At 46.9% G+C, this 27792-nt stretch overlaps 1 protein-coding gene across 2 annotated transcripts in view; it reads left to right on the top strand.

Moving 5' to 3' along the window:
• Nucleotides 1-27792, top strand: part of LOC137429547 (transmembrane protein 120A-A-like) — a 184594-nt gene that overhangs the window by 46740 nt on the left and 110062 nt on the right. For both annotated transcript variants that reach the window (XM_078779564.1, XM_078779563.1), the window contains exon 2: nt 6147-6259. In XM_078779564.1, the coding sequence (XP_078635690.1) occupies nt 6147-6259 (113 nt within the window). The remainder of the gene's footprint in view (nt 1-6146; nt 6260-27792) is intronic.

Here is a 27792-nt window from a genome sequence, read left to right as displayed (position 1 = left end):
AATGGCTGCATAGTGTTAAAGGCTGACGAGAAATCGATAAATAACACACGGACATAGGTTCCATTCTGGTCAAGGTGACTTGTGATTAGATGAAGTAAGCTGAGCCAGGCATCTTCAACACCTCGTCTTGCTTTATATGCAAATTGTAAAGGATCCAGTTTCGGAGTTACATCTGATGTTATAAACTTCAACATCAATTTCTCCATACATTTACACAAGATGGAGGTAAGGGCAACAGGTGTATAATCATTGAGCTGCTTTGGGTGAACCTTTTTTGGCACGGGAATAATGATGGACTTTTTCCAACAAATAGGAACAGGATGAGTCGCCAAAAGTAACTGAAACAATCGAGTAAAAACATTAGTAAGTTCGAAACAGAACTCTTTCAGAATACCAGACTTAATGCCATCTGGAACACAAGCCTTTTACTCAACCCCTGAAACACCTCACGACATCAGGTTCACAAATTACAGGTATGAGACACTCGGGTATCGAGATCCTCACAGAGAGCTTCACATTTTACTCGGTTTCCCGGAACATCAAATCTCGCGTAAAAGTCAATTCATCCACAAATTTGGAATCTGGAACATTAGTGGGCAATGTACCATCCTTGAGCCTCTCACTCATTCCCATCATATGCCTGAGTCCCCTCCAAGCGCTACGAGCATCACCTTCGTGTAGTTGTTCTTCAATCGTATCCTTGTGCGACCGTTTACACTTGCCGCAGTTCTTTCTTCGCCTCCCTGAGGGTGAAGTCTTCCTTCTTCAAGACTTTTAAAAAAAAAATTTTGTACACAGAATCGAGGCTCGTGAAAGAGCTAACATTTATCACACAAACAAATCAAACAGACAAACAAACAAAAGTATATAAAAAGGGGTGCAGTAGACAAGATGGGGAGAGTAGGGGAAGCACATGAACACAACATTTGCGAGCAGGGACATCGGGAAATGTGTGGGAGGGAGTGGGCTTGGGGAGAGGCGGCGTGGGAAGGGGGGGGGGGGGTGGGTGGGAGAGGTATAAACACAAGGACACCAAGGACTTCCAGGAAAGAAGTTGATATTTCAAAAAAGTGGATTTGGGGTGAAATTAGCGGGGATAGAAAAGATCAAGGTTTTGGATGGGGGAAGATAAGAGATGGTGGTGAACAGCTGTTTTAAAGACCTGGAGGGAGGAGTGGGATTGAAGAGAGTGAGGGAGTTTGTTCCAGAGGCGGGAGAAAAGAGGAATGAAGGAGTGAAGGTGAGCAGAGAGTCTTGATTTTGGCAGTTTAACCATAAGAGGGTTGCAGGCAGATCTTGTGCGACCTGTAGGAATATTTGGGGGACAGAGCTCAGAGAGAGCTGGAGGACCCAGGCCGGAGAGGAGTCGGTAGAAGACAGAAAGACCACCAACCTGCCTGCGGTGAGTAAGTGAAAGGCCCTCTGAGCTAGCAGATGGCAGATGACCTTGAGCAAAAGAGAGGGTGAAGAGAACAGAGTAAGGGAGTGAAAGAGCGGAAGATCAGGATTTTAGGACCCGTGGGCTGATGCCGTCAGGTCCAGTTGCAGAATCAGAGTCGAGGGTTGACAGAAACTTTTCCACCTTGTCAGGAGGAAAGGACACAGAGTCCAGGAGCAGCAGGGTACGACTGGGTACGGTGGGTACAGAGAGGGATGGGTTTGGGACACAAGATTTAGAGGCAAACATAGAGTTGAGGCATTCAGCTTTTTCATGTGCGGAGCCAGCTGTGCAGCCGTTTGAGGTAAGGGAGGGGATGGAGGGGGAACAAACACCAGAAACAGATTTGACCAGACGCTACTAGGATTTGGAAGAGGGAGACAGATTTGAAAGTTCGGTCTTGAGAACGGAGAGATATTGTTTCCTGGCTCTCCTGAGGGTGGACACACACTTGTTTTGGGCTTTGTGAAAGGAAATGAGATTTCCTTCCGTTGGATTTGCTTTCCAGGAGACGAAGACAAGTTGTTTCTGGGCAATAACCTCACCACAAGATTCCGTGTACCATGGACGGGAGGAAGGGTATGACAACTGAAGACGAGATGGGATAAATCTGTGCATGAGAGAGAGCAATTTACTTTGGAAGTATTCCCAGGATGAGTTGATGTCAGAGGCGGTAGAGATGGGAGACCAGTCCAGATGATTGATGGCTGCTTGAAGACCGTGCCAGTTGGCCTGAGTGAAATGCCAGACTCGTCGACGCTGAGTAGGCTCCCTGAGAATGGTCAGAGAGATGTCCACTTTAACAAGCACATGATCAGATGAGCCGATAGTAGCAGAAGAAGAGCAGCAGACATTTTCAGGGAAGTTAGTCATAACCAAGTCCAGAAGAGAAGATGCTCCGTTGACTGAGATCCGGGTCGGGAAATTGACAGATTGTCTCAGTCCCAGTGAGTTGCAGAAGTCCTTTGCTGAGGAGCCATGGCTGGTGAGAGAGGGATCCACACCCAGCTAACTGGCATGGTGACCATTGAAATCACCACATATGAGGAAGAGAGAGTTGGGATGAGTACATAGAAGTTGGTCCATATTATCAGACAGCGAGATGTAGATGAAGTCATCACTGTTTGGTGGATGGTACAACACACATATGAACAAAAGGTGGGAGCGAAGGGGAAGCCGTAGCCAGAGGTATTCCTGGGGGTGAGGTGGAGAGAGGGCAGTGCAGGGCAAGTAAGAAAGAGAGTTTTTGATAAAGATAGCAACCCCACCTCCAGGACGAGGCTCAGGTCTATCATACCGGAGGAGGGAGTAACCCGGGAGAGATACTAAGGAATAAGAGACATCATGAAGGAGGAAAGTTTCTGTTAAGCAGATCACGTCTGGTTTGTCAGAAGCAACCTGTATTGAGAGATCAGTTAAGTTTGAACGAAGGCCCCGGATGTTTGAGGTCCATACCGTTAATGAAGAGGAAGGGGGAGCATCGGATACAGAACAGGGGGAGGAAGGGGTGCGGTAAGATGTGGGAGAGTTGAGGAAGAGGTAGGGAGAGTTGTTGAAGGTGTGTCAGAGATTTCAGAATAGCTCGGAGAAAGGGAAGGATGGGGTGGACAAAAGGTTTGATGGTGATTGGGTGAGGCACAGTGAGGTGTTATTTGAGGAGGAGGAAGAGCAAGGCAGAAGGTTGGGGGAGATGGAGGTGAGAGTTGGAAGGGGTAAGAAGCGAGGAGGACACTTTGAGGAGGTGGGGTGAGAGGGGGAAAATGAAGAAGAAATGAGGGTGGGGAGATTTGAAGGGGAGGTGCGAGGGGGGAGTTTATGATGGGAGGGGTTAGGGGGGAGTTTAGGAGGGAAGGGACAAGGGGAGGGATTTGAAAGGGATGGAAGATGGGGGAGATTTGGAGGAGAGGGGTGAGGGGGGAGTGTAGGAGGGGAGGTGTGAGGGGGAGTCTCGGAGGGGAGGGGTGTGGGGGGAGTTTAGGAGGGAAGGGGCAAGGGGGGAGATTTGAAAGGGATGGGTGATGGGGAGGATTTGGAGGGGAGGGGCAAGGAGGAAAATTTGAAAGGGATGGGTGATGGGGAAGATTTGGAGGGGAGGGGTGATGGGGAAGATTTGGAGGGGAGGGGTGAGATTGGATTTTGGAAAGTGTACGATAAATGGGAAATGAACATTTATTGCAAAATGAGTTTCTTGTGACCTTCGGGTCAAAAATACATTTAAGGACGCTGGTGGGGGCTGGGGGGGGGGGGGTGGAGTGCAGGTGAGTTTCGGGAATGTATGAAAGAGGAACTGTAAGAGATGGAAATTTTTTGGGGAATGAATGGATTTGGTGAGCAAGTCGAAAGCAACCTTTTAAAGAAGAAGAAGAAAAAGGTGTTATAATATACGGCAGAATGCATTAATTCAGGGGAAAGTTTAAACATTTTAAAGTTTGACAGTGAAAACTATCTGGGGAAATGGGGGTGAAACACGTGGTCGAAGAACGAACGAACGAATAAGAACAACGAATAAACGAATAAGAACAACAAATAAGAACAGAGAAGGAAATGTTTTTTTTTTGTTTGTTTTTTTTGAGTTGAGATTTTAAACAAGGAAGTAGACTGTGGGCTGAAAAGACTGGGAAAACTAAGAGAACGAAAGTTATTGGAGCACAATTGACGGACCGCTGAGAGAAAACCAAAGCCTCAAGGTCGGACACGGTTGGCCTTCAAGGCCTCAAAAGACACGACACGAATTAACACGATTTTCTTTTCAGGTATGAAAGATTAACACCGAGAATCTTCCTCGGGACCCACTGTAGGTACACACACCATAAAATAAATACAGTTTTGACGAAAATACAAATGGGAACAATTACTTAACTTCGATAGCGTGGAGAGCATGGACAGCTTCGAAAAAAACGTAACCTCGCTGGGCACGCTTCTTCTTCATCAAACAACCTGCACTTCAGCGGTAACCCAAGGTTTTTATTGGGAAACATGCGAATGGTTCTCTCTGTGGTCAAGAGGTCCTCACAGAACGTCACATGATCTGTGATCGTCTCAGTAAGTTCATCAGGGTCGTCACAAGAGTCGAAAAATACATCCCAGTCTGTGCATAGGAAAGACCCCCTTCAAACGTTCGTTATCCTCCGCCATTCTGCTTTTAACCATCTTGAAAGGAACCAGCATTCGTTTCACCTTTGGTCTGTACGTAGACAAGAGATGGACCACATTATGGTCTGTACGTAGGCAAGAGATGGACCACTTTGTGGTCTGTACATAGGCAAGAGATGGACCACTTTGTGGTCTGTACATAGGCAAGAGATGGACCACCTTATGGTCTGTACATAGACAAGAGATGGACCACCTTATGGTCTGTACATAGGCAAGAGATGGACCACCTTATGGTCTGTACGTAGACAAGAGATGGACCACTTTGTGGTCTGTACGTAGGCAAAAGATGGACCACCTTATGGTCTGTACGCAGGCAAGAGATGGACCACCGTATGGTCTGTACGTAGGCAAGAGATGGACCACCTTATGGTCTGATCGTCCGATCGCAGGAGCACATTTCGCCACATAAAATGTTCAATGTTACCGTAACATTTGTCCAACGTCCTGTTGCCACGGGTAGCAACATCGACATACTGATCGAGCTGAGGGAGTTCCTGATCGAGGTCACATCGATTGAAATCCCCAAGAATCAGGATGGATTGATCCATTGGACGGGCGGTTGTCTGTGATTTGTCTTTGATTTGGTTTGTCTATGATTTGTCTTTGATATCTGATTTGCCTGTGATTTGTCTATGATATCCCATTTGTCTATGATTTGTCTATGATATCCCATTTGTCTATGATTTGTTTATGATATATCATATTTGTTTATGATTTTTTAAATGATATCCCGTTTGTCTATGATTTGTCTATGTCTCTATGATATCTGATTTGCCTGTGATTTGTCTATGATATCCCATTTGTCTATGATTTGTCTATGATATCCCATTTGTCTATGATTTGTCTATGATATATCATATTTGTCTATGATTTGTCTATGATATCCCATTTGTCTATGATTTGTCTATGATATATCATATTTGTCTATGATTTGTCTATGATATCCCATTTGTCTGTGATTTGTCTTTGATTTGGTTTGTCTATGATTTGTCTTTGATATCTGATTTGCCTGTGATTTGTCTATGATATCCCATTTGTCTATGATTTGTCTATGATATCCCATTTGTCTATGATTTGTCTATGATATATCATATTTGTTTATGATTTTTAAAATGATATCCCGGTTATCTATGATTTGTCTATGTCTCTATGATATCTGATTTGTCTCTGATTTATCTATGATATCCGTGCTTACATAGTTTGATTGAAGTTGGAGTTTTGAACAATGAGTTTAATTACTAATCCAATGAAGCGATTTGCTTGATGACATCAATTGGTTAAGTTGATGAAGTGTGAGACCGAACGAATGAGGTGTTGACCAAGCACGGGCATGATCTGATGGGCCAAATGGCCTCGTCCTGCATCGACGTTCCTTGGGTAATCAGTGAGCATATTGTGGGTCCTCATGAACCGTTTGATATTCCTGTCCACCAGTGAAACGTTTTTCTATCTCCACTGATCCGCACGTTTACCGTCCTGCTTTGACTCTTCATTTGAAGAATGGTCGTCCATCCCATTCATTGTCTGCGTTCCCATCCTCTCCCGGCATCCACAGGAGGTGTTTCAGAAATACCTGGACGATCTGCAGAGCACGTCACACAAGCAAGCTGAGATCTCCAACAACATCGCACGTCAACGTCGTTCTCTCGCTCACCTGGGAAAGAGTCTGTGAGTGCAAAATACACACACATTACAACATAATTATAATGTGTGGAAATAATCTAATAATGTGTATATAATGTAATAATGTGTATATAATGTAATATTGTGTATATAATGTAATAATGTGTATATAATGTAATAATGTGTATATAATGTAATAATGTGTATATAATGTAATAATGTGTATATAATGTAATAATATGTATATAATGGAATAATGTGTATATAATGTAATAATGTGTATATAATGTAATATTGTGTATATAATGTAATATTGTGTATATAATGTAATAATGTGTTTTTAATGTAATAATGTGTATATAATGTAATATTGTGTATATAATGTAATAATGTGTATATAATGTAATAATGTGTATACAATGTAATAATGTGTATATAATGTAATAATGTGTATATAATGTAATATTGTGTATATATAATGTAATATTGTGTATATAATGTAATAATGTGTATATAATGTAATATTGTGTATATAATGTAACATTGTGTATATAATGTAATAATGTGTATATAATATAATAATGTGTATATAATGTAATATTGTGTATATAATGTAATAATGTGTATATAATGTAATAATGTGTATATAATGTAAAAATGTGTATATAATGTAATATTGTGTATATAATGTAATAATGTGTGCATATAATATAATAATGTGTATATAATGTAATAATGAGTATATAATGTAAAAATGTGTATATAATGTAATATTGTGTATATAATGTAATAATGTGTGAATATAATATAATAATGTGTATATAATGCAATAATGTGTATATAATGTAATAATGTGTATATAATGTAATAATGTGTATATAATGTAATAATGTGCATATAATGTAAAAATGTGTATATAATGTAATATTGTGTATATAATGTAATAATGTGTGAATATAATACAATAATGTGTATATAATGTAATAATGTGTATATAATGTAATAATGTGTATATAATGTAATAATGTGTATATAATGTAATATTGTGTATATAATGTAATAATGTGTATATAATGTAATAATGTGTATATAATGTAATAATGTGTATATAATGTAATAATGTGTATATAATGTAATAATGTGTATATAATGTAATAATGTGTATATAATGTAATAATGTGTATATAATGTAATATTGTGTATATAATGTAATAATGTGTATATAATGTAATAATGTGTATATAATGTAATAATGTGTGAATATAATATAATAATGTGTGAATATAATATAATAATGTGTATATAATGTAATAATGTGTATATAATGTAATAATGTGTATATAATGTAATAATGTGTATATAATGTAATAATGTGTATATAATGTAATAATGTGTATATAATGTAATAATGTGTATATAATGTAATAATGTGTATATAATGTAATAATGTGTATATAATGTAATAATGTGTGAATATAATATAATAATGTGTATATAATGTAATAATGTGAATATAATGTAATAATGTGTATATAATGTAATAATGTGTATATTGAAGGAGCTGTGCTCCCACGTAATCGGAAGAATGGACGCGACAAAAAGCTGGAATTCGTCCGAGTTTCTTTATTGTCACAAAACAACTCGGGTACTCTGAAAAGCCCGTTTATCGGGCAGCAATATATATACACACATTATCCCGGAGCGTTTGCCCGGGAAAGGCGAGAGGGGGCGTGGCTGGGCGTCCTGGCCGCGGCCTGGCAAGTCGAGGGCGGGCCTGCCCGGGCGTCCTGGACGAGCCCGGCATGGTGATCGCTCCGCGTCCTTGGTAGGTGCAAGGCGATTGTGTAAACCCAGCGGTAGCCGCTACAATATAATGTAATAATGTGTATGTAATGTAACAATGCGTATATAATGTAATATTGTGTATATAATGTGATAATGTGTATATAATATAATAATGTGTATATAATGTAATAATGTGTATATTAAAGCGCGGTGTTACGCGCGCTGCTTGTAAGCAAGGAGGAAGCGGACAACGCGGTAATTTGTAAGAGTCTTTATTCAAGAGCTCACTGTAACACTGAGCTGCTCAGGGCTGCGCGCCCCGTGTATATCGTGAGGCCACGCCTCTCTCCCGGGCGTGGCCCAACCCCACTTGGTGTGCGGGGTGATGTCACCATGTCAGTGCTTTCGTGTCCGCCACACGCGCCCCCCCAGAATCCCCACGCACCTGAAGGGTCAGTTTGCGGGGCAAACGGATGACCCGGCCGAAGTTCCCCCTGGCGACTGGCGGAGTCTGGGATGCAGGGATGCCATCTGGGATGCCTCCGGCTGCCCCTGGGATGGGTGCAGGACCGGGGGGCGGCGTGGTGGCGGGGCTGGGTGTTGCCGGGGGTCCGCCCGGCCCCGACGCGGGGGTCGGGCCATTGGCGGTGGATGGTCCACGTCGAGGTGGGCCGGCTTGAGGCGGTCCACAGAAACGTGGTCAGGAGTACCGCCGATGTCCAGGGTGAAGTGCTTCACCCCGGTCTCCAGCACGCGGAAAGGCCCGTCGTACAGGGGCCGCAGTGGTGTCCGGTGGGCATCGTGGCGGACGAAGACGTACTCCGCCGTGCGAAGCTCCGGGGCGACGTGCGTCGGTGGGTGCCCGTGGCGTGCCGTTGGCACCGGGGCGAACCTCTGGGCGGTCTCTTGCAGAGCGGAGCGCTGCTGTGCCGCGGACCATGGTGCCGTGGAGTCGGGGAGGAACTCGCCCGGCACCCGCAGCGGTTGCCCGAAGACCAACTCCGCCGCGGATGCACGCAGGTCCTCCTTGGGCGCCGTCCGGAGGCCCAGCAGGACCCAGGGGAGCCTGTCGACCCAGTCTCCGTCGCGGAGGGTGGCCCCGAGCGCGGCCTTCAATGAGCGGTGAAATCGCTCACACAGGCCATTAGCCTGGGGGTGGTAGGCCGTGGTTCGGTGCAGCCGGACCCCGAGCGCCTGCGCGACCGCCCCCCAGAGCTCCGAGGTGAACTGGGGGCCGCGGTCGGACGATATGTCTGAGGGGGCGCCGAACAGGGCGACCCAGGTGGCGATGAAAGCCTGCGCGACGTCCGCCGCCATCGTCGACGCCAAGGGCACGGCCTCCGGCCACCGGGTGGTGCGGTCCACCATGGTGAGGACGTGGGTGAAACCCCGTGAGGGGGGCAGAGGTCCCACCAGGTCCACATGGACGTGGTCAAACCGGCGTTCCGGCACCGTAAACGGGGCCAACGGGGCCTGGGTGTGCCGGTGCACCTTGGCGCGCTGGCACGCGAGGCACGTCCTGGCCCAGCCGCGGACGGCCTTCCGGAGGCCATGCCAGACGAATTTGTTGGCGATCAACCTTTGGGAGGCCCTCGCGCCCGGGTGGGACAGGCCGTGGATGGCGTCAAACACCTGGCGCTGCCAGCCCCCGGGCACGATGGGGCGAGGCCGCCCGAGGGAGACGTCGCACAAGAGGGCTGCGCCCGCGCCGTCGAACGGCACCCCGGTGACGCGGAGGCCCGTGACGGCGGTCCGCAAGGCTTGGACGTCGGGGTCAGCGGCCTGGTCCACTGCCATCCGGGCATAGTCGATGCCGAGGTGGACTGCGTGGGCGACGGCCCGGGAAAGGCAATCCGCCACCGGGTTGTCCTTCCCCGCGACGTCCCGGATGTCCATCGTGTACTCAGACACGGCCGAGAGGGGACGCTGCTGCCGGGCCGACCACGGCTCGGTGACCTTGCCCATCGCGAAGATCAGCGGCTTGTGGTCGACGAAGGCCGTGAACGCACGGCCCTCGAGCAGATGGCGGAAGTGCCTGACCGCCAAGTGAAGCCCGAGCAACTCGCGGTCGAAGGTACTGTAACGGCGTTCGGGCGGGCGAAGCTGCCGGCTAAAGAACGCCAGCGGTTGCCAAGCTCCACGCACCCATTGCTCGTGCACCGCGCCCACCGCGTAGTCCGAGGCGTCGGTGGTGAGGGCGATCGGTGCATCGGGCGCCGATGCGCGAGCATGGTGGCGTTAGCCAAGGCGAGCTTCGCGCCCGTGAACGCTGCGTCCATCTGCTCGGTACAGGTAACGTCGCCTTTGCCCGGCTTACCTCGGAGAGCTTCGTGCAGGGGGCGCAGGAGCTGGGCGATACGGGGCAGGAACCGATGGTAAAAGTTCACCATGCCCAGGAACTCCTGCAGCCCCCTGATCGTGTGGGGGCGCGGAAACCCCTTCACCGCCTCTACCTTGGCCGGCAGGGGGACGGCTCCGTGCCTGGTGACGCGGTGCCCCAGAAAATCGATTTCGGCGATGCGGAACCGGCACTTTGCGGGGTTCACAATCAGGCCATGTTGGCCCAGGCGTTCGAAGAGCGTGCGGAGGTGGTGTAGGTGCTCTTCACGGGACGCGCTGGCGACGAGGATATCGTCCAGGTAGACGTATACAAAATCCAAGTCTCGCAGGACGCTGTCCATCAGCCGCTGGAACGCCTGAGCCGCATTCTTCAGACCGAAGGGCATCCGCAGGAATTCGAAGAGTCTGAACGGTGTGATGACCGCCATCTTCGGGACGTCCTCCGGCCTGAAGGGGACCTGATGGTAGCCGCGTATGAGGTCCACCTTCGAGAAGAAGGACATGCCCGCCAAACGGGCGGAAAAGTCCTGAATGTGGGGGACGGGGTAGCGGTCGGGGGTGGTGGCATCATTGAGACGGCGATAGTCCCCGCACGGTCGCCATCCCCCGCCGGGCTTCGGCACGATGTGCAGCGGCGACGCCCAAGCACTCTCCGAGCGCCGAACGATGCCGAGTCGCTCCAGGGAAGCGAAATCCGCTTTTGCTACCGCCAGCTTCGTCGGCTCGAGGCGGCGTGCCCGGGCATAGACCGGTGGCCCGACGGTGGGGATGTGATGGGCCACCCCGTGCTTGACAGCCCCCACCGAGAAGGTGGGCCGCGTGAGGGCCGGGAAGCTGGCGAGGAGGCGGGTGAATTCGTCCGCTGCCGGAAGCGTACAGATCAACGTGGCCGGAACCGAAACGTTCGGCAAGCCGCTTGGCAAGCTGCTCGGTGAGCCGCTCAGTGAGCTGCTCGACGAGCTGGGCAGCACACAAGCGAGCGAGCTGAACGTCTCGGCCTGGACAAGACGTCTGTGCTTTACGTCGACCAGGAGCCCATTGGCGCACAGGAAGTCCGCGCCAAGCAATGCCATGGGCACGTCTGCGGTGACGAACGACCATCGGAAAACATGCCCTCCGAACCGCAGAGAGAGGCAGCGTTTTCTGTCCATACGGATGGGCGTCCCGTTCGCGGCAAGCAGCGCGGGGCCCCCGCCCGCGGCGTGCTTGTCCGATGTACCGGCAGGAACGACACTCACCTGCGCTCCCGTGTCGCACAGGTAACGGCGCCCAGATAAGGTGTCCGTTATGAACAGCAGGCTGCTCGAACGGCCGGCGCCCATTGCCACTATCGAGCGCTGGCCCGGGCGTTTCCCGACCTGTTGAAGGAGCATGGCGGATGACACTGTCAAGCCTCGTGGCCGAACTTGGCGTGGAACCAGCACCAGGTGGTGGAGCTGGAGGAGTGCGGCTGGCTCCGCCAGGCCGGTGGAGCCGGCGGTTTTCCCCGCGGTGGCGGTTTTCGCTGCGGCGGTGGGCGGGGCGTGGCGGCGGCCACGAGGTGCGTATCAGCATGCTGCGTATGCTGTGTAAGCTGATGCTGTGAATCAGCATCAGCCTCGGGATCCACGAGGTGGGCAGCAGCGTCAGCCTTGAGGTCCGCGACAGCCGCACCGACTCTCGCCCGCGTGTCCGAAGCCGCGAAGTACCTGTCCGCCTCGGCGGCTAATGCTCGGGGTTCTGTTAGCACGGTCCCGGCCAACGCGAGGCGTACCTGTGCTGGAAGTTGGCGACGGAAAAGCGCCCGGAATAGAGAACCAGGGGCTTCATCGCCCAACAGCGACAGCATATGGTCCATTCGGACCGACGGGCGCGTGTCGCCGAGCTCGGGGAGATCCAGGAGGCGGTCGGCCCGTATGTCCTCCGTGAGGCCGAACGTGGCTGGGAGCAGCCGCTTGAGTGCCTCGTACTTGTGGCCGTCCGGTGGGTGGCGAAGGACGGACACAACTCGAGCGGCCGTGCCGGGCCCGAGGGAGGCGACGACGTGGCAGTAGCGCGTGTCGTCGTCGGTGAGGCGCCGAAGCTGAAACTGGGCTTCGGCTTGGACGAACCAAACTTCGGCCTGGGCCTCCCAAAATTCGGGAAGTTTAACCGACATCGCGTTGTTGGCCATGGCAATGGCGTCGTGTTTGGAAGGATCACTACGGCAGATCCAACGTCGAGGGTCACCAGTAAAGCGCGGTGTTACGCGCGCTGCTTGTAAGCAAGGAGGAAGCGGACAACGCGGTAATTTGTAAGAGTCTTTATTCAAGAGCTCACTGTAACATTGAGCTGCTCAGGGCTGCGCGCCCCGTGTATATCGTGAGGCCACGCCTCTCTCCGGGGCGTGGCCCACCCCCACCTGGTGTGCGGGGTGATGTCACCACGTCAGTGCTTTCGTGTCCGCCACAATATAATGTAATAATGTGTATATAATGTAATAATGTGTATATAATGTAATAATGTGTATATAATGTAATAATGTGTATATAATGTAATAATGTGTATGTAATGTAAGAATGCATATATAATGTAATATTGTGTATATAATGTAATAATGTGTATATAATGTAATAATGTGTATATAATGTAATAATGTGTACATAATGTAATAATATGTATATAATGTAATAATGTGTATGTAATGTAATAATGTGTATATAATGTAATAATGTGTATATAATGTAATAATGTGTATGTAATGTAATAATGTGTATATAATGTAATAATGTGTATGTAATGTAATAATGTGTATATAATGTAATAATGTGTATATAATGTAATAATGTGTATATAATGTAATAATGTGTATATAATGTAATAATGTGTATATAATGTAATAATGTGTATATAATGTAATAATGTGCATATAATGTAATAATATGTACATAATGTAATAATGTGTATATAATGGACTTCCGCTTCCGGTCTTGCCGGCGAGGTTTCGTTTATTCGCAGCTGTCCACGCTTTTTTTTTTCTTTTTTTTTTGTTGTTGTATACAAGATCGAGGCTCGTGAAAGAGCGAACATTAATCACAGAGAAAGACAAACAGACACATAAAACAAATAACATCGGGAGCGGTAGACAAGATGGGGAGAGAGGGGGAAGGACACAAACACAACATTTGAGAGCAGGGACCGAGAGACATGGAGACATCGAGAGATCTGTGGGAGGGAGAGGGCTTTGGGGGGGAGGCATGTGAAGGGGGGGAGGCATGTGAAGGGGGGGGGGGGGGTGGGAGAGGTATAAACATATGGACACTGCCAGGATTTCCAGGAAAGAAGTTGGAATTTCAAACAAGGTGGATCTGGGGTGAATTAGTGGGGGTAGAAAAGATCAAGGTTATGGATGGGGGAAGATAAGAGATGGTGGTGAACAGCTGTTTTAAAGACCTGGAGGGAGGAGAGGGATTGAAGGGAGTGTGGGAGTTTGTTCCACAGGCGGGAGAAAAGAGGAATGAAAGAGTGAAGGTGAGCAGAGAGCCGAGATTTCGGCAGTTTAACCATCAGAGGGTGGCTGGCAGATCTTGTGCGACCTGTAGGAATATTTGGGGGACAGAGCACAGAGAGAGCTGGGGGAGCAAGGCCGGAGAGGAGTCGGTAGAAGACAGAAAGGCCACCTACCTGCCTGCGGTGAGTGAGTGAAAGGCCCTCAGAGATAGCTTCATCGCGGGAGATTCCAATGATTTTGAAAGCTTTGGATTCAACAGCGTGAAGCCGAGCCAGGTGTGAGGCAGGAGCACCAGCCCATAGGGGAGAACAGTATTCCATTGAGCTGCGGATGAAAGCCTTGTATGTGGTGAGGAGCTCAGGTGTGCCGAGGAAGGACTTCGCACGACGGAGGATGCCCAGTCGGCGACTGGCTTTGGAGGCCGGCTTGGAAATGTGGTTTTCCCAAGAAAGATCATGGCAGATAGTGAGACCCAAAAGCTTGAGTGACAGAACTTCTTGGAGAGGATTGTTGAGAAAGTAGATGGGAGGGTTGTCCAGTCGATCTTTTCGGAGAGACATAGTAAGAGAGTGAGATTTGTCAGGATTGAAAGACATGTTCCACTTGTTTGACCAGTCTGTGATTTTGTCCAGGTCTTCAGAGAGTGAGGAGGCTGCAGACTGCCGATCTGAGGGAAGAGGAATGGAGCGGCAGAGAGTGGAGTCATCAGCAAAGAGATAGAGAGGATTTTCCAGAGAGTCGGAGAGATCATTGATAAAGACCAGAAAAAGCACAGGGCCCAGCACACTTCCTTGGGGAACTCCAGCCTGAACAGGAAGGGGAGATGAGAGAAATCCATTCAGGGCCACACGTTGACTACGACCAGAGAGGAAGTCCGCAAGCCATGCATGGAGATTTCCATGGATACCATAGGAGGAGAGTTTGGTGAGCAGAGCTGGGTGCCAGACCGTATCAAAGGCCCGTGATATGTCAAGGGAGACAGCTCTGATTTCCTGTTTGGCATTGAGGACCTCCATCCATTGTTGAGACAGCAGAAGCAGCATGTCCAGAGTAGAGTGACCTGGTCTGAAACCAAATTGATGATCAGAGATCAAGCCATTGGAGAAGAGGAAAGATTTCATATCCGAAGCAATGATGGATTCCATGACTTTGCTGATAATTGGGAGCAGGCTGATTGGTCTGTAGTTGCAAGGATCTGTTTTTGCACCTTTTTTGTGTAAAGCGGTAATGTTAGCTGATTTCCAGGATGCTGGCAGATGACCTTGAGCAAAAGATAGGGTGAAAAGAACAGAGAGAGGGTGAGATAGAGCGGCAGAGCAGGATTTTAGGACCCGTGGGCTGATGCCGTCTGGTCCAGTTGCAGAATCAGAGTCGAGGTTTGACAAAAACTCCTCCACCTTGTCAGGAGAGAAGGACACAGAGTCCAGGAGCAGTTGGGTTCAACTGGGAAAGGTGGGAACAGAGAGAGATTGGTTTGGGACGAAGGATTTCGAAAGAGAAGCTCTCCATCGAAATCGAAGTTAAGTAATTGTTCCCATTTGTATTTTCGTTATAAATGTATTTATTTTATGGTGTGTGTACGTATAGTGTGTCCCGAGGAAGATTATTGGTGTAAATCTTTCATACCTGTATAGAAAATCGTGTTAATTCATGTCGTGTCGTTTGAGGCCTTGTACAGTGTCCAACCTTGAGGCTTTGTTTTTCTCTCAGCGGTCCGTCGTTTGTGCTCCAATAACTTTCGTTCTCTGTTTTTCCCAGTCTTTTCACCCCATAGCCTACTTCCTTGTGTAAATCTCAACTAAAAAACAAACAAACAAAAAAAAAACATTTCCTTCTCTGTTCTTATTCGTTGTTCTCATTCATTTATTCGTTCTTATTCGTTCGTTCGTTCTTCGACCACGTGTTGCTCCCCCATTTCCTGAGATAGTTTTCACTGTTAAACTTTAAAATGTTTAAACTTTCCCCTCAAGATCTTTATTCTGTCGTATATTATAAAACCTTTTTCTTCTTCTTCTTTAAAAGGTTGCTTTCGACTTGCTCACCAAATCTATTCATCCCAAAATTTTTTTCCATCTCTTACAGTGCCGCTTTTCTACATTCTCTAAACTCTCCTGCACTCCATCCTCCCTCCAGCATCCTTAAACGTATTTTTGACTTGAAGGTCACAAGAAACTCATTTTGCAATAAATGTTCATTTCCCATTAATCGTACACTTTCTAAAATCCAATCTCAACCCTACCCTCCAAATCTTCCCCATCACCCATCCCTTTCAAATCTTCCCCATTGCTCCTCCCCTCCAAATCCTCCCCATCACCCATCCCTTTCAAATCTCGCCCCTGGCCCCTTCTCTCCTAAACTCCCCCCACACCCCTCCCCTCCAAGACTCCCCCTCGCCCCTCCCCTCCTAGACTCCCCCCCTCACCACTCCCCTCCAAATCTCCCCCATATCCCATCCCTTTCAAATCCCTCCCCTTGTCTCTTCCCTCCTAAACTCCCCACCCTCATTTCTTCTCAATTTCTCCCCTCTCACTCCTCCTCCTCAAAGCGTCCTCCCCGCTTCTTCCCCCTTCCAACTCTCACCTCCATCTCCCCCAACCTTCCGCCTCGCTCTTCCCCCTCCTCAAATAACACCTTATTGTGCCTCACCCAATCACCATCAAACCTTTTGTCCGCCCCATCCTTCCCTTTCTCCGAGCTTTTCTGAAATCTCTGACACACCTTCAACAGCTCTCCCTACCTCTTCCACCTCTTCCACATCTTACCCTACTCCTCCTACCCCCTGTTCTGTATCCGATGCTCCCCCCTTCCTCTTCATTAATGGTATGGACCTCAAACATCCGGGGCCTTCGTTCAAACTTAACTGATCTCTCCATACAGGTTGCTTCTGACAAACCAGACGTGATCTGCTTAACAGAAACTTTCCTCCTTCATGATGTCTCTGATTCCTTAGTATCTCTCCTGGGTTACTCCCTCCTCCGGTATGATAGACCTGAGCCTCGTCCTGGAGGCGGGGTTGCTATCTTTATCAAAAACTCTCTTCCTCACTCGCCCTGCACTGCACTCTCTCCAACTCACCCCCAGGAATACCTCTGGCTACGGCTTCCCCTTCGCTCCCACCTCTTGTTCATATGTGTGTTGTACCGTCCACCAAACAGTGATGACTCCATCTACATCTCGCTGTCTGATAATATGGACCAACTTCTATCTACTCATCCCAACTCTCTCTTCCTCATATGTGGTGATTTCAATTGTCACCATGCCAGTTGGCTGGGTGTGGGTACCTCTCTCACCAGCCATGGCTCCTCAGCAAAGGACTTCTGTGACTCACTGGGACTGACACAATCTGTCTATTTCCCTACCCGGATCTCAGTCAATGGAGCATCTTCTCTTCTGGACTTGGTTATGACTAACTTCCCTGAAAATGTCTGCTGCTCTTCATCTGCTCCAATCGCCTCATCTGATCATGTGCTTGTTAAAGTGTACATCTCTCTGACCATTCTCAGGGAGCCTGCTCAGCGTCGACGAGTCTGGCATTTCACTCAGGCCAACTGGCACGGTCTTCAAGCAGCCATCAATCATCTGGACTGGTCTCCCATCTCTACCACCTCTGACATCAACTCATCCTGGGAGAATTCTTCCAAAGTGAATTGCTCTCTCTCATGCACAGATGTATCACATCTCGTCTTCAGTTGTCATACCCTTCCTCCCGTCCATGGTACACGGAATCTTGTGGTGCGGCTGTTGCCCAGAAACAACTTGCCTTCGTCTCCTGGAAAGCAAATCCAACGGAAGGAAATCTCATTTCCTTTTCACAAAGCCCGAAACAAGTGTGTGCCCACCCTCAGGAGAGCCAGCAAACAATATCTCGCCATTCTCATGACCAAACTCTCTTATCTGTCTCCCTCTTCCAAATCCTGGTGGTGTCTGGTCAAATCTGTTTCTGGTGTTTGTTCCCCCTCCATCCCCTCCCTTACCTCAAATGGCTACACAGCTGACTCCGCACGTGAAAAAGCTGAATGCCTCAACTCTGTGTTTGCCTCTAAATCTTGTGTCCCAAACCCATCCCTCTCTGTACACACCATACCCAGTCGTACCCAGCTGCTCCTGGACTCTGTGTCCTTTCCTCCTGACAAGGTGGAAAAGTTTCTATCAACCCTCGTCTCTGATTTGGCAACTGGACCTGACGGCATCAGCCCACGGGTCCTAAAATCCTGTTCTTCCGCTCTTTCACTCCCCCTCTCTGTTCTCTTCACCCTCTCTTTTGCTCAAGGTCAACTGCCATCTGCTTGGAAATCAGCCAACATCACCGCTTTACACAAAAAAGGTGCAAAAACAGATCGTAGCAACTACAGACCAATCAGCCTTCTCCCAATTATCAGCAAAGTCATGGAATCCATCATTGCTTCGGATATGAAATCTTTCCTCTTCTCCAATGGCTTGATCTCTGATCGTCAATTTGGTTTCAGACCAGGTCACTCTACTCTGGACATGCTGCTTCTGCTGTCTCAACAATGAATGGAGGTCCTCAATGCCAAACAGGAAATTAGAGGTGTCTCCCTCGACATATCACGTGCCTTCGATACGGTCTGGCACACCGCTCTGCTCACCAAACTCTCCTCCTTTGGTATCCATGAAAATCTCCACGCATGGCTGGCGGACTTCCTCTCTAGTCGTAGTCAACGTGTGGCCCTGAATGGGTTTCTCTCATCTCCTCTTCCTGTTCAGGCTGGAGATCCCCAAGGCAGTGTTCTGGGCCCTGTGCTTTTTCTGGTCTTCATCAATGATCTCTCTGACTCTTGAAAATCCTCTCTATCTCTTTGCTGATGACTCCACTCTCTGCCGCTCCATTCCTCATCCCTCAGATCGGCAGTCTGCAGCCTCCTCACTCTCTGCAGACTTGGACAAAATCACAGACTGGGCAAACAAGTGGAACATGTCTTTCAATCCTGACAAATCTCACACTCTTACGATGTCTCTCCGAAAAGACCGACTGGACAACCCTCCCATCTACTTTCTGAATAATCATCTCCAAGAAGTTCTGTCACTCAAGCTTTTGGGTCTCACTATCTGCCATGATCTTTCCTGGGAAAACCACATTTCCAAGCTGGTCTCCAAAGCCAGTCGCCGACTGGGCATCATCCGTCGTGCGAAGTCCTTCCTTGGCACACCTGAGCTCCTCACCACATACAAGGCTTTCATCCACAGCTCAATGGAGTACTGCTCTCCCCTCTGGGCTGGTGCTCCTACCTCACACCTAGCTCGTCTTCATGCTGTTGAAACCAAAGCGTTCAGAATCATTGGAATCTCCCGCGATGACGCTATCTCCGAGGGCCTTTCACTTACTCACCGCAGGCAGGTTGGTGGTCTTTCCGTCTTCTATTGACTCCTCTCCGGCCTTGCTCCCCCAGCTCTCTCTGGGCTCTGTCCCCCAAATATTCCTACAGGTCGCACAAGATCTGCCTGCAACCCTCTTATAGTTAAACTGCCAAAATCAAGACTCTCTGCTCACCTTCACTCCTTCATTCCTCTTTTCTCCCACCTCTGGAACAAACTCCCTCACTCTCTTCAATCCTACCCCTCCCTCCAGGTCTTTAAAACGGATGTTCACCACCATCTCTTATCTTCCCCAATCAAAAACCTTGATCTTTTCTATCCCCGCTAATTTCACCCCAAATCCACTTTTTTGAGATGCCGACTTCTTTCCTGGAAGTCCTTGGTGTCCTTGCGTTTTATGCCTATCCTGCCTCCCCCCAGGCCCTCTCCCTCCAACACATCTCCCGATGTCCCTGCTCTCAAATGTTGTGTTTGCGTGCTTCCTCCCCTGCTCTCCCCATCTTGTCGACCGCTCCCCTTTTTATATACTTTGTTTGCTTGTTTGTTTGATAAATGTTAGCTCTTTCACGAGCCTGGACTCTGTATACAAAAAAAAAAAAAAAAAAATGTAATGATGTGTATGTAATGTAATATTGTGTATATAATGTAATAATGTGTGAATTAAACATAATAATGTGTATATAATGTAATAATGTGTATATAATGTAGTTATGTGTATATAATGTAATAATGTGTATATAATGTAATAATGTGTATATAATGTAATAATGTGTATATAATGTAATAATGTGTATATAATGTAATAATGTGTATATAATGTAATAATGTGTATATAATGTAATAATGTGTATATAACGTAATAATGTGTATATAATGTAATAATGTGTATATAATGTAATAATCTATATATATAAAACACAGTTTGTGTGTGTATGTGTGTGTGTGTGTGTGTGTGTGTGTGTGTGTGTGTGTGTGTAATGTTACCGATAGACTCCTAAACGGAGAGGCTTACGTGCTTGCTATTTGACATAGACATGGCCATTGAGCCTGGGACGAACATGGCCGAACTCAAAATATTTGACGATCCATATTTTTTATTCATATTTACCTCAGCGCATTTCAGCGAAGTACCCGCTAATCTCAGCCGGTTCCAGAGCAGCTCGCTGATTCGCTCAGAGCGATCACGTGATGTTCCATTACCGCCGCCAGACTGATTCGCTCAGAGCGATCACGTGATGTTCCATCCCGTCACACGTCACACGTTTTTTCACCTTTTATGCGATCGTGTTTTGTATCGATTTTGTGCGATATGAATTAAATGTCTTTGAAACTGCTGTGAAACGTCTTTCCACAACCCTTCCGTAACCGATTGGAGCAGTTTATTGCCGCACAAAACGAGATCCACGAAGCGAGTTGGTCGAGTCGTGCTGACTAAGATGGCGACATGGCGGCTTCACTTTTCACTGAGTATGAGCGTTCTATATATTTTCAATTCAGTGCGCCCGTGATTTGTGGCATAGACATGACCATTGGGCCTTCATGGTGTAATTTGTGCGAGGCTTTTGTCCGAGTGAGCTTGAGTCGAGAGGGCGAATGTACGGGTTGGGAATGTACGGGTCTCCCTTCCCCCGCCCGGCAACGCCGGTACTGGAGGACGTCACAGGATCGGTGAGTCCCCAAAATCTGCTTCGTGCTGTTGCGAATATGCAGGATTATGTCCGATTGTTGTGCTGCTCTCCGACCATGAGAACTGCAACGTCATTGTTGACTGGCCATCCCCTTCCCTCCCCCTTCCCCCTCCCCCCTCCGTCCCCCCTTCCCTTCCCCCTCCACCATACCCCTCCCCTTCTCCCCTCCCCCTCCACCCTACCCCTCCCCTTCTCCCCTCCCCTTCTCCCCTCCCCCTCCCCTTCCCTTTTCCCCCTCCCCCTCCCCTTCCCTTTTCCCCCTCCCCCTCCCTTTTCCCCCTCCCCCTTTTCCCCCTCCCCCTTTTCCCCCTCCCCCCTCCCCCTCCCCCTTTTCCCCCTCCCCCCTCCCCCTCCCTTTCCCCCTCTCCCCCTCCCTTTCCCCCTCTCCCCTCCCCCCTCCCCCTCCCTCCCTCCTCCACCCTACCCCCTCCCCTTCTCCCCTCCCCCTCCCTTTTCCCCCTCTCCCCTCCCCCTCCCTTTTCCCCCTTCCTTTTCCCCCTCCCCCTCCCCCTCCCTTTTCCCACTCCCCCTCCCCCTCCCTTTTCCCCCTCCCCTCCCCCACCCTTCTCCCCCTCCCCTCCCCCACCCTTCTCCCCTCCCCCCTCTTCTCCCCCCCTCCCCCCTCCGGCCCCTCCCTCCTCCCCTCCTCCCCTCCCCCCTCCCACCCCCTCCCATCCCTCACCCACCCCATCCCCCCCTCTTCTCCCCTCTCCCCCTCCCCCTCCCACTCTTCTCCCCTCCCCCCCGTTCCCCTCCCCTCCCCCCCGCTCCCTCCCCTCCCCTCCCCCGCCCGGCAATGCCGGGTACTTCTGCTAGTGTGTATATAATGTAATAATGTGTATATAATGTAATAATGTGTATATAATGTAATAATGTGTATATAATGTAATAATGTGTATATAATGTAATAATGTTGTCGAAGCAGCTTAATGTAAGGATTAAAAAGACAGAGAATCCAACTCAGATACACAATACATTTACACAAAATCAATACTACACGTCGACTTGAAGAAGGTCCTCTGCTCAAGCCTTGCGCAGCGTCTCCTTATATAAAACGAAGTCTTCTTTCATCTTCTCAGGGAGGAGCCTGAGGTCATTACGGTATTTGCCAGAGGTCGGTCAGATTCTGTGGCGCCTGACCATCTGTTTTCATTCATGAAGTTACCAACGTGGTTTATAGAAGATGGCTATCACAGAAGGAGAGGAAAAATGTCATGGTTCAGGCCGAAGGGGAACATTTTTCTGGGGCTTCCTATCTGTTCAATCTCAGATAATGAGTTATTGTACTGGAAGCAAGAGCTGACTCTGCAATCTCGCCCCAGCAAACATCCACAGAGGTGAAAAAGGTCATCCCACAAACTACAGTCTTCACCTTTTGTTCCATATGCACTTTCTTTAGTATCCTATGCTAAAACGAAATGCTTAAAAAAACAATTTAGCTCTCAAATGAAAGAATGGAGTTTGGGCAATGCAATTTACATGTCTGTGATAACTCACATACCCTTGCCTTGTAAAGGTCTTTAAACTTCTACATTCCCTAATTTTTGTTTTTGTTTAAATTAAACAATTAATTTAAACAACAATTACAAGATCCTCAAATTACAAAAATTTGGTAATTCAATTTCTCAATACCTAAGGCATACACCGTCGTCCTGGAAGAATCTGATCATAAAAACGTTCCTTTGTTCGTCGACTCTCTCCATGTTGATAGTTCAGTTCATTTCATTTGCATCATAAATGTCTCTGCAAACAAACTTCACCTTTTGCCAATGCACAACAATTTTCAGTTCACCATAAACATTTTCACAGTTATTTCTTTCATTCATTTCACCATTTTCTAAATAATACTGTCAGCATAATTCCATATGAAACATCTGCAACATTTGGCAATTATACTTCCAGAATGCGTTTTGCTGCAGAATGACTGTTGAACTTCTGTTTGAAAAAGAAGAGGCTCATTCATCACTTATGTTTGAAAATCAAGTATGAAACATTTTCTTCTGGTGTCTTCATAGCACCTGCACTATTTTGCGTAGGGTTTCCGCTGTCGTGGTAGCTGGGCGGGATCATGAACTGACCCTGCTCTGCATGTAGCATCTTTGCCACTCTTGCCGTAAGTCGTAGTAGATCTTGAACAAGGCCTTTGTCCAGTTGTAGTTGACTTGCCTCCTCACTCATCGTGAGTGGGCAGCAAGTGTTGATGTGATGTTGGTTGACCGGCAAGATCTGGAACAGAGATGACAGACGCATCCATAGTGATGTTAGGACCATGGTGTTAAATTTATCCATGGCCCATGCCAGGAACAACCAGCGGAGTCATGGAGGCCCATGTAGAGAAGAAGCAAGGCCCTCCACTTACAACTCCATGCTGGTTCTCTGGAAGTTGATGGAGCAATGACATCAAGTCACCGCATCCAGTAGAAGTTGGAGGTAACATGTTGTCATCCAACAATTGCTGACATGATGGATGTTCCAGAAACTGAACAGAAGCAAGTGATCGCCTCTTTCCCACTCATTACAATGTGATCCAGGCGAATGGTCACATTAATTTTCCTTGGTGAAGGTAAGCATCCGTTTCCAATGTTACAGAGGAAGGTGCCTTTATCATTCTTTGAGAAGGAGGGTGTATGCCACGATTAACTTCATTTTTAGCCACAAATTTTCCCTGTACGGACCTCTTCCCAAAGCCGTTATCACTCCATTTGAGATGTGATCTGGTCTTATCCTTTACTCAGCCACATCTGAATCTGCTTTCAACACACTCTGGATCAGGTTGGGTACATCTTGACATGAAATTACCATGTTTTAACTAATCATGTATATCTTATAACAGCTTCACATTTAACAATTTGCTGTTTTCCTCAAAACATTCAAAAGGTTATATTCATTTATATGCTTCACACGAATAATATCCAAATCAGGTATTTATTTTCACTACAAAACTAGGAATAGCATTTAAAGTTGCTTTCAGGTTAACATAGTTTGAAAAATTAAACTCATGCAGTCTTTGTAATGCAAATCAAAGAGGAATAAATTCATTAATAATGAGTAAATATGATTAAAATCACAAACAGGAATATCTAATTCCAAACAAACTATGCATATTGTATTCATTATCATAGATTCCCCAATTTTTTTTTTTTTTACTTGAGGAATTAGTTCAATAGTTTCTACTACAAGTATTTCATCTTCAAATGGTGCCTTACATCACATTAATTTTCATGGTTTTTAACTTGGGTGATATGAGTTCACTGATCTTATAAAACCGGCACAATTCATAACATTTCTTTTATGTCGTTATCTTGACTCTACTCTGTTCATTTGTATCATTACTTGATTCAATATTTTTATCTCTTTTTCCATGTTATCATAAAAGTCTTCCTCTTTTGGTTCCACATTTGTTTCCTCATTTGTTTCCTCTTTTGTTTCCTTATTTGTTTCCTCTCACCACCATTTCATGGTTAGTTATTTTATTCAGACACACCGTCACCAAGGCTTTCAAGCAAGTCACCACCAAAACTATTGTTAATATAATTACCAATCCAACAAATAAGTATTGGAGTATCTTAGCTGCGACTCCTCCAAATACATTTTCCAACCATGCAAAAGCACCCCCTTTTGTGTAATCATGAAATTTTGCTCCGCTTTTCTTATTGTATCGGCTATGTTATAAATTTCCTCTGAATTATCGGGTATATATGTACAACAATCTGTACCAATCACTGCACATGTACCTCCTTTCTCTGCTAACAGCATATCTAATGCCATACGATTTTGTAATGCCATAGTTCTTGTTGCTGCCAGCTCATTCGTAAGTTTTTCCAATCCACTGGCTGTTTTATTTGCCAACTTCTTCATAGCCAACGCCATTTCTCTAAGTTCTCGTCCTGTCTTCCAGGTTCCATAAAATGGGAATATTACCATCCCAATCCATTCTCCGAATGTAATGGTCCTTTTCTGCCAAGAAAGCAGGGCGTGCATTGGTGACTTTGTCAGCAAGCGCATGTGCGGGAGTACAAAACCGAAAAAACATGATCCTGCCCAACGTTTTGGGAGTTATGTGTATGCCTTGTGTCCACATATCAAATACGTATGTATTATTATACGTCCATATCGACTCCTCAATCCAAATACCTTCCCAATTTAAAGATATTCTCTCCATCCCGTTTTTCGGAATTGTAACAGGTATTCTCATATTTCTATTAATATGAAAATAATGGTGACATGTGGACTTTTTTTTTTTTTTTTGGATACAAGATCGAGGCTCGTGAAAGAGCGAACATTAATCACACAGAAAGACAAACCGACACATAAAACATATAACATCGGGAGCGGTAGACAAGATGGGGAGAGAGGGAGAAGGACACAAACACAACATTTGAGAGCAGGGACCGAGAGACATGGAGACATTGAGAGATCTGTGGGAGGGAGAGTTTTGGGGGGGGGGTGGGGGGGGGGGGGGAGGCATGGGACTTCCAGGAAAGAAGTTGGAATTTCAAACAAGGTGGATCTGGGGTGAATTAGTGGGGGTAGAAAAGATCAAGGTTTTGGATGGGGGATGATAAGAGATGGTGGTGAACAGCTGTTTTAAAGACCTGGAGGGTGGAGTGGGATTGAAGGGAGTGTGGGAGTTTGTTCCAGGGGCGGGAGAAAAGAGGAATGAAAGAGTGAAGGTGAGCGGAGAGCCGAGATTTCAGCCGTTTAACCATCAGAGGGTTGCTGGCAGATCTTGTGCGACCTGTAGGAATATTTGGGGGACAGAGCACAGAGAGAGCTGGGGGAGCAAGGCCGGAGAGGAGTCGGTAGAAGACAGAAAGACCACCTACCTGCCTGCGGTGAGTGAGTGAAAGGCCCTCAGAGATAGCTTCATCACGGGAGATTCCAATGATTCTGAAAGCTTTGGTTTCAACAGCGTGAAGCCGAGCTAGGTGTGAGGCAGGAGCACCGGCCCATAGGGGGGAACAGTATTCCATTGAGCTGTGGATGAAAGCCTTGTATGTGGTGAGGAGCTCAGGTGTGCCAAGGAAGGACTTCGCACGACGGAGGATGCCCAGTCGGCGACTGGCTTTGGAGGCCAGCTTGGAAATGTGGTTTTCCCAGAAAAGATCATGGCAGATAGTGAGACACAAAAGCTTGAGCGACAGAACTTCTTGGAGAGGATTGTTGAGAAAGTAGATGGTAGGGTTGTCCAGTCGATCTTTTCGGAGAGACATCGTAAGAGTGTGAGATTTGTCAGGATTGAAAGACATGTTCCACTTGTTTGACCAGTCTGTGAGTTTGTCCAGGTCTTCAGAGAGTGAGGAGGCTGCAGACTGCCGATCTGAGGGAAGAGGAATGGGCGGCAGAGAGTGGAGTCATCAGCAAAGAGATAGAGAGGATTTTCCAGAGAGTCGGAGAGATCATTGATGAAGACCAGAAAAAGCACAGGGCCCAGAACACTGCCTTGGGGAACTCCAGCCTGAACAGGAAGGGGAGATGAGAGAAATCCATTCAGGGCCACACGTTGACTACGACCAGAGAGGAAGTCTGCAAGCCATGCATGGAGATTTCCATGGATACCATAGGAGGAGAGTTTGGTGAGCAGAGCGGGGTGCCAGACCGTATCGAAGGCACGTGATATGATTTCCCATAAACTTAGAATTTTTTTGACTTAGAGGTCGAAAATAGCAAACTAATCCTATTATTTGCTGTGGAATAGGTAAGTAAGGGGGCATCTTTTCAGTTTCCTTTTTAGGGTTAAAACTATCCTCAAATTCATTACATTTATACCCTCCTTTTTCCCAACCTTGTACCCCTGACATCACTATCTCCTGAGATGACACTGCTGTTCGCATCCTTGGGAAGCGACTACATAATTCATCCCAACCAAACGGAACTACCTCCAATGGTATTCCATTCTCACTAGAATGTGGCATCTGTGTACATATCCAACAATTACTCTCATTTGCTATATGAGCTCTTGTGTGGGCTAAGTGCAGAAAAGTATTAAATCCATGTAATCCATCAGGTTTTAAAGGCGTTTCCCCATTTTCCATCAAACTTCTCTTTTCCTTATGTCCTATGACATGATCATGCATCTGCATGTTGGCCGCTGGTGTTACATTTTGTTGTCTTATTGACTCAGTGTACTCCATGCAACACACAGTCCCCACTACTAGAAGACGTATTCCTAGGACAAATATCACCATTTTCAGGGAGTATCTGATGAAGAACCTCCAGTTTCTCCTGATTGTTCGGCTCGTCTTGATAAGGTCTTTCCCACTGTCCCACCTGTATCCATCTGTAAAACATGTCAACTACCCCTTATATACGTCCGTTCCTATTATTTATTTATTTATATTCTACCATTTCTTTTGATTTGCAAAGAAAAAAAAAAAATTCACTCATTAAGTCATTCTACTTCCATAAGTCAAGATACATTCAGGTTTACCATTATCATTCCTTGTGTTATCAATTCCACAAATCTTTAACCAGAACCCCTTCCCTGGTACCTATCAAAATATTACCATTCTTGTCCTATCAGCATGGGTACCAATTTCATAAAGTCTGTCCCTTAATTTTTTAGAAACACAGAAACACAAACAGTCAATTTTTTTAGAAAGCCCCGACAATGTCCACATTGAAATCTCCCTTTGTCTCCTACAATAGATTATCCAAATTTGACAACACACCCCTTCACATGCCAGACGACCACTGACATATCAATCGTCCAAAACAAGTCAAAAATAATAATAATAATAATAATAATGTAATAATGTGTATATCATGTAATAATGTGTGAATATAATATAATAATGTGTATATAATGTAAAAATGTGTATATAATATAATAATGCGTGAATATCTATATTATATTCTCCGTAGGTGATTCTGTCTGTGAGTCTGTGAGTCTGTCTGTGAGGCTGTCCAGGGGTGTGGCCTCCTCAGTTGACGGAGTCGCTCCACCCATTCTGGAAGAGGCT

Source organism: Myxine glutinosa, chromosome 6 (assembly GCF_964187855.1).
Source record: "Myxine glutinosa chromosome 6, kmMyxGlut1.1, whole genome shotgun sequence".
In the NCBI taxonomy this organism is placed as follows: Eukaryota; Metazoa; Chordata; class Myxini; order Myxiniformes; family Myxinidae; genus Myxine; species Myxine glutinosa.
Note: the sequence above shows the minus strand (reverse complement) of the source record. Positions and strands in the feature narration are given on the sequence as shown.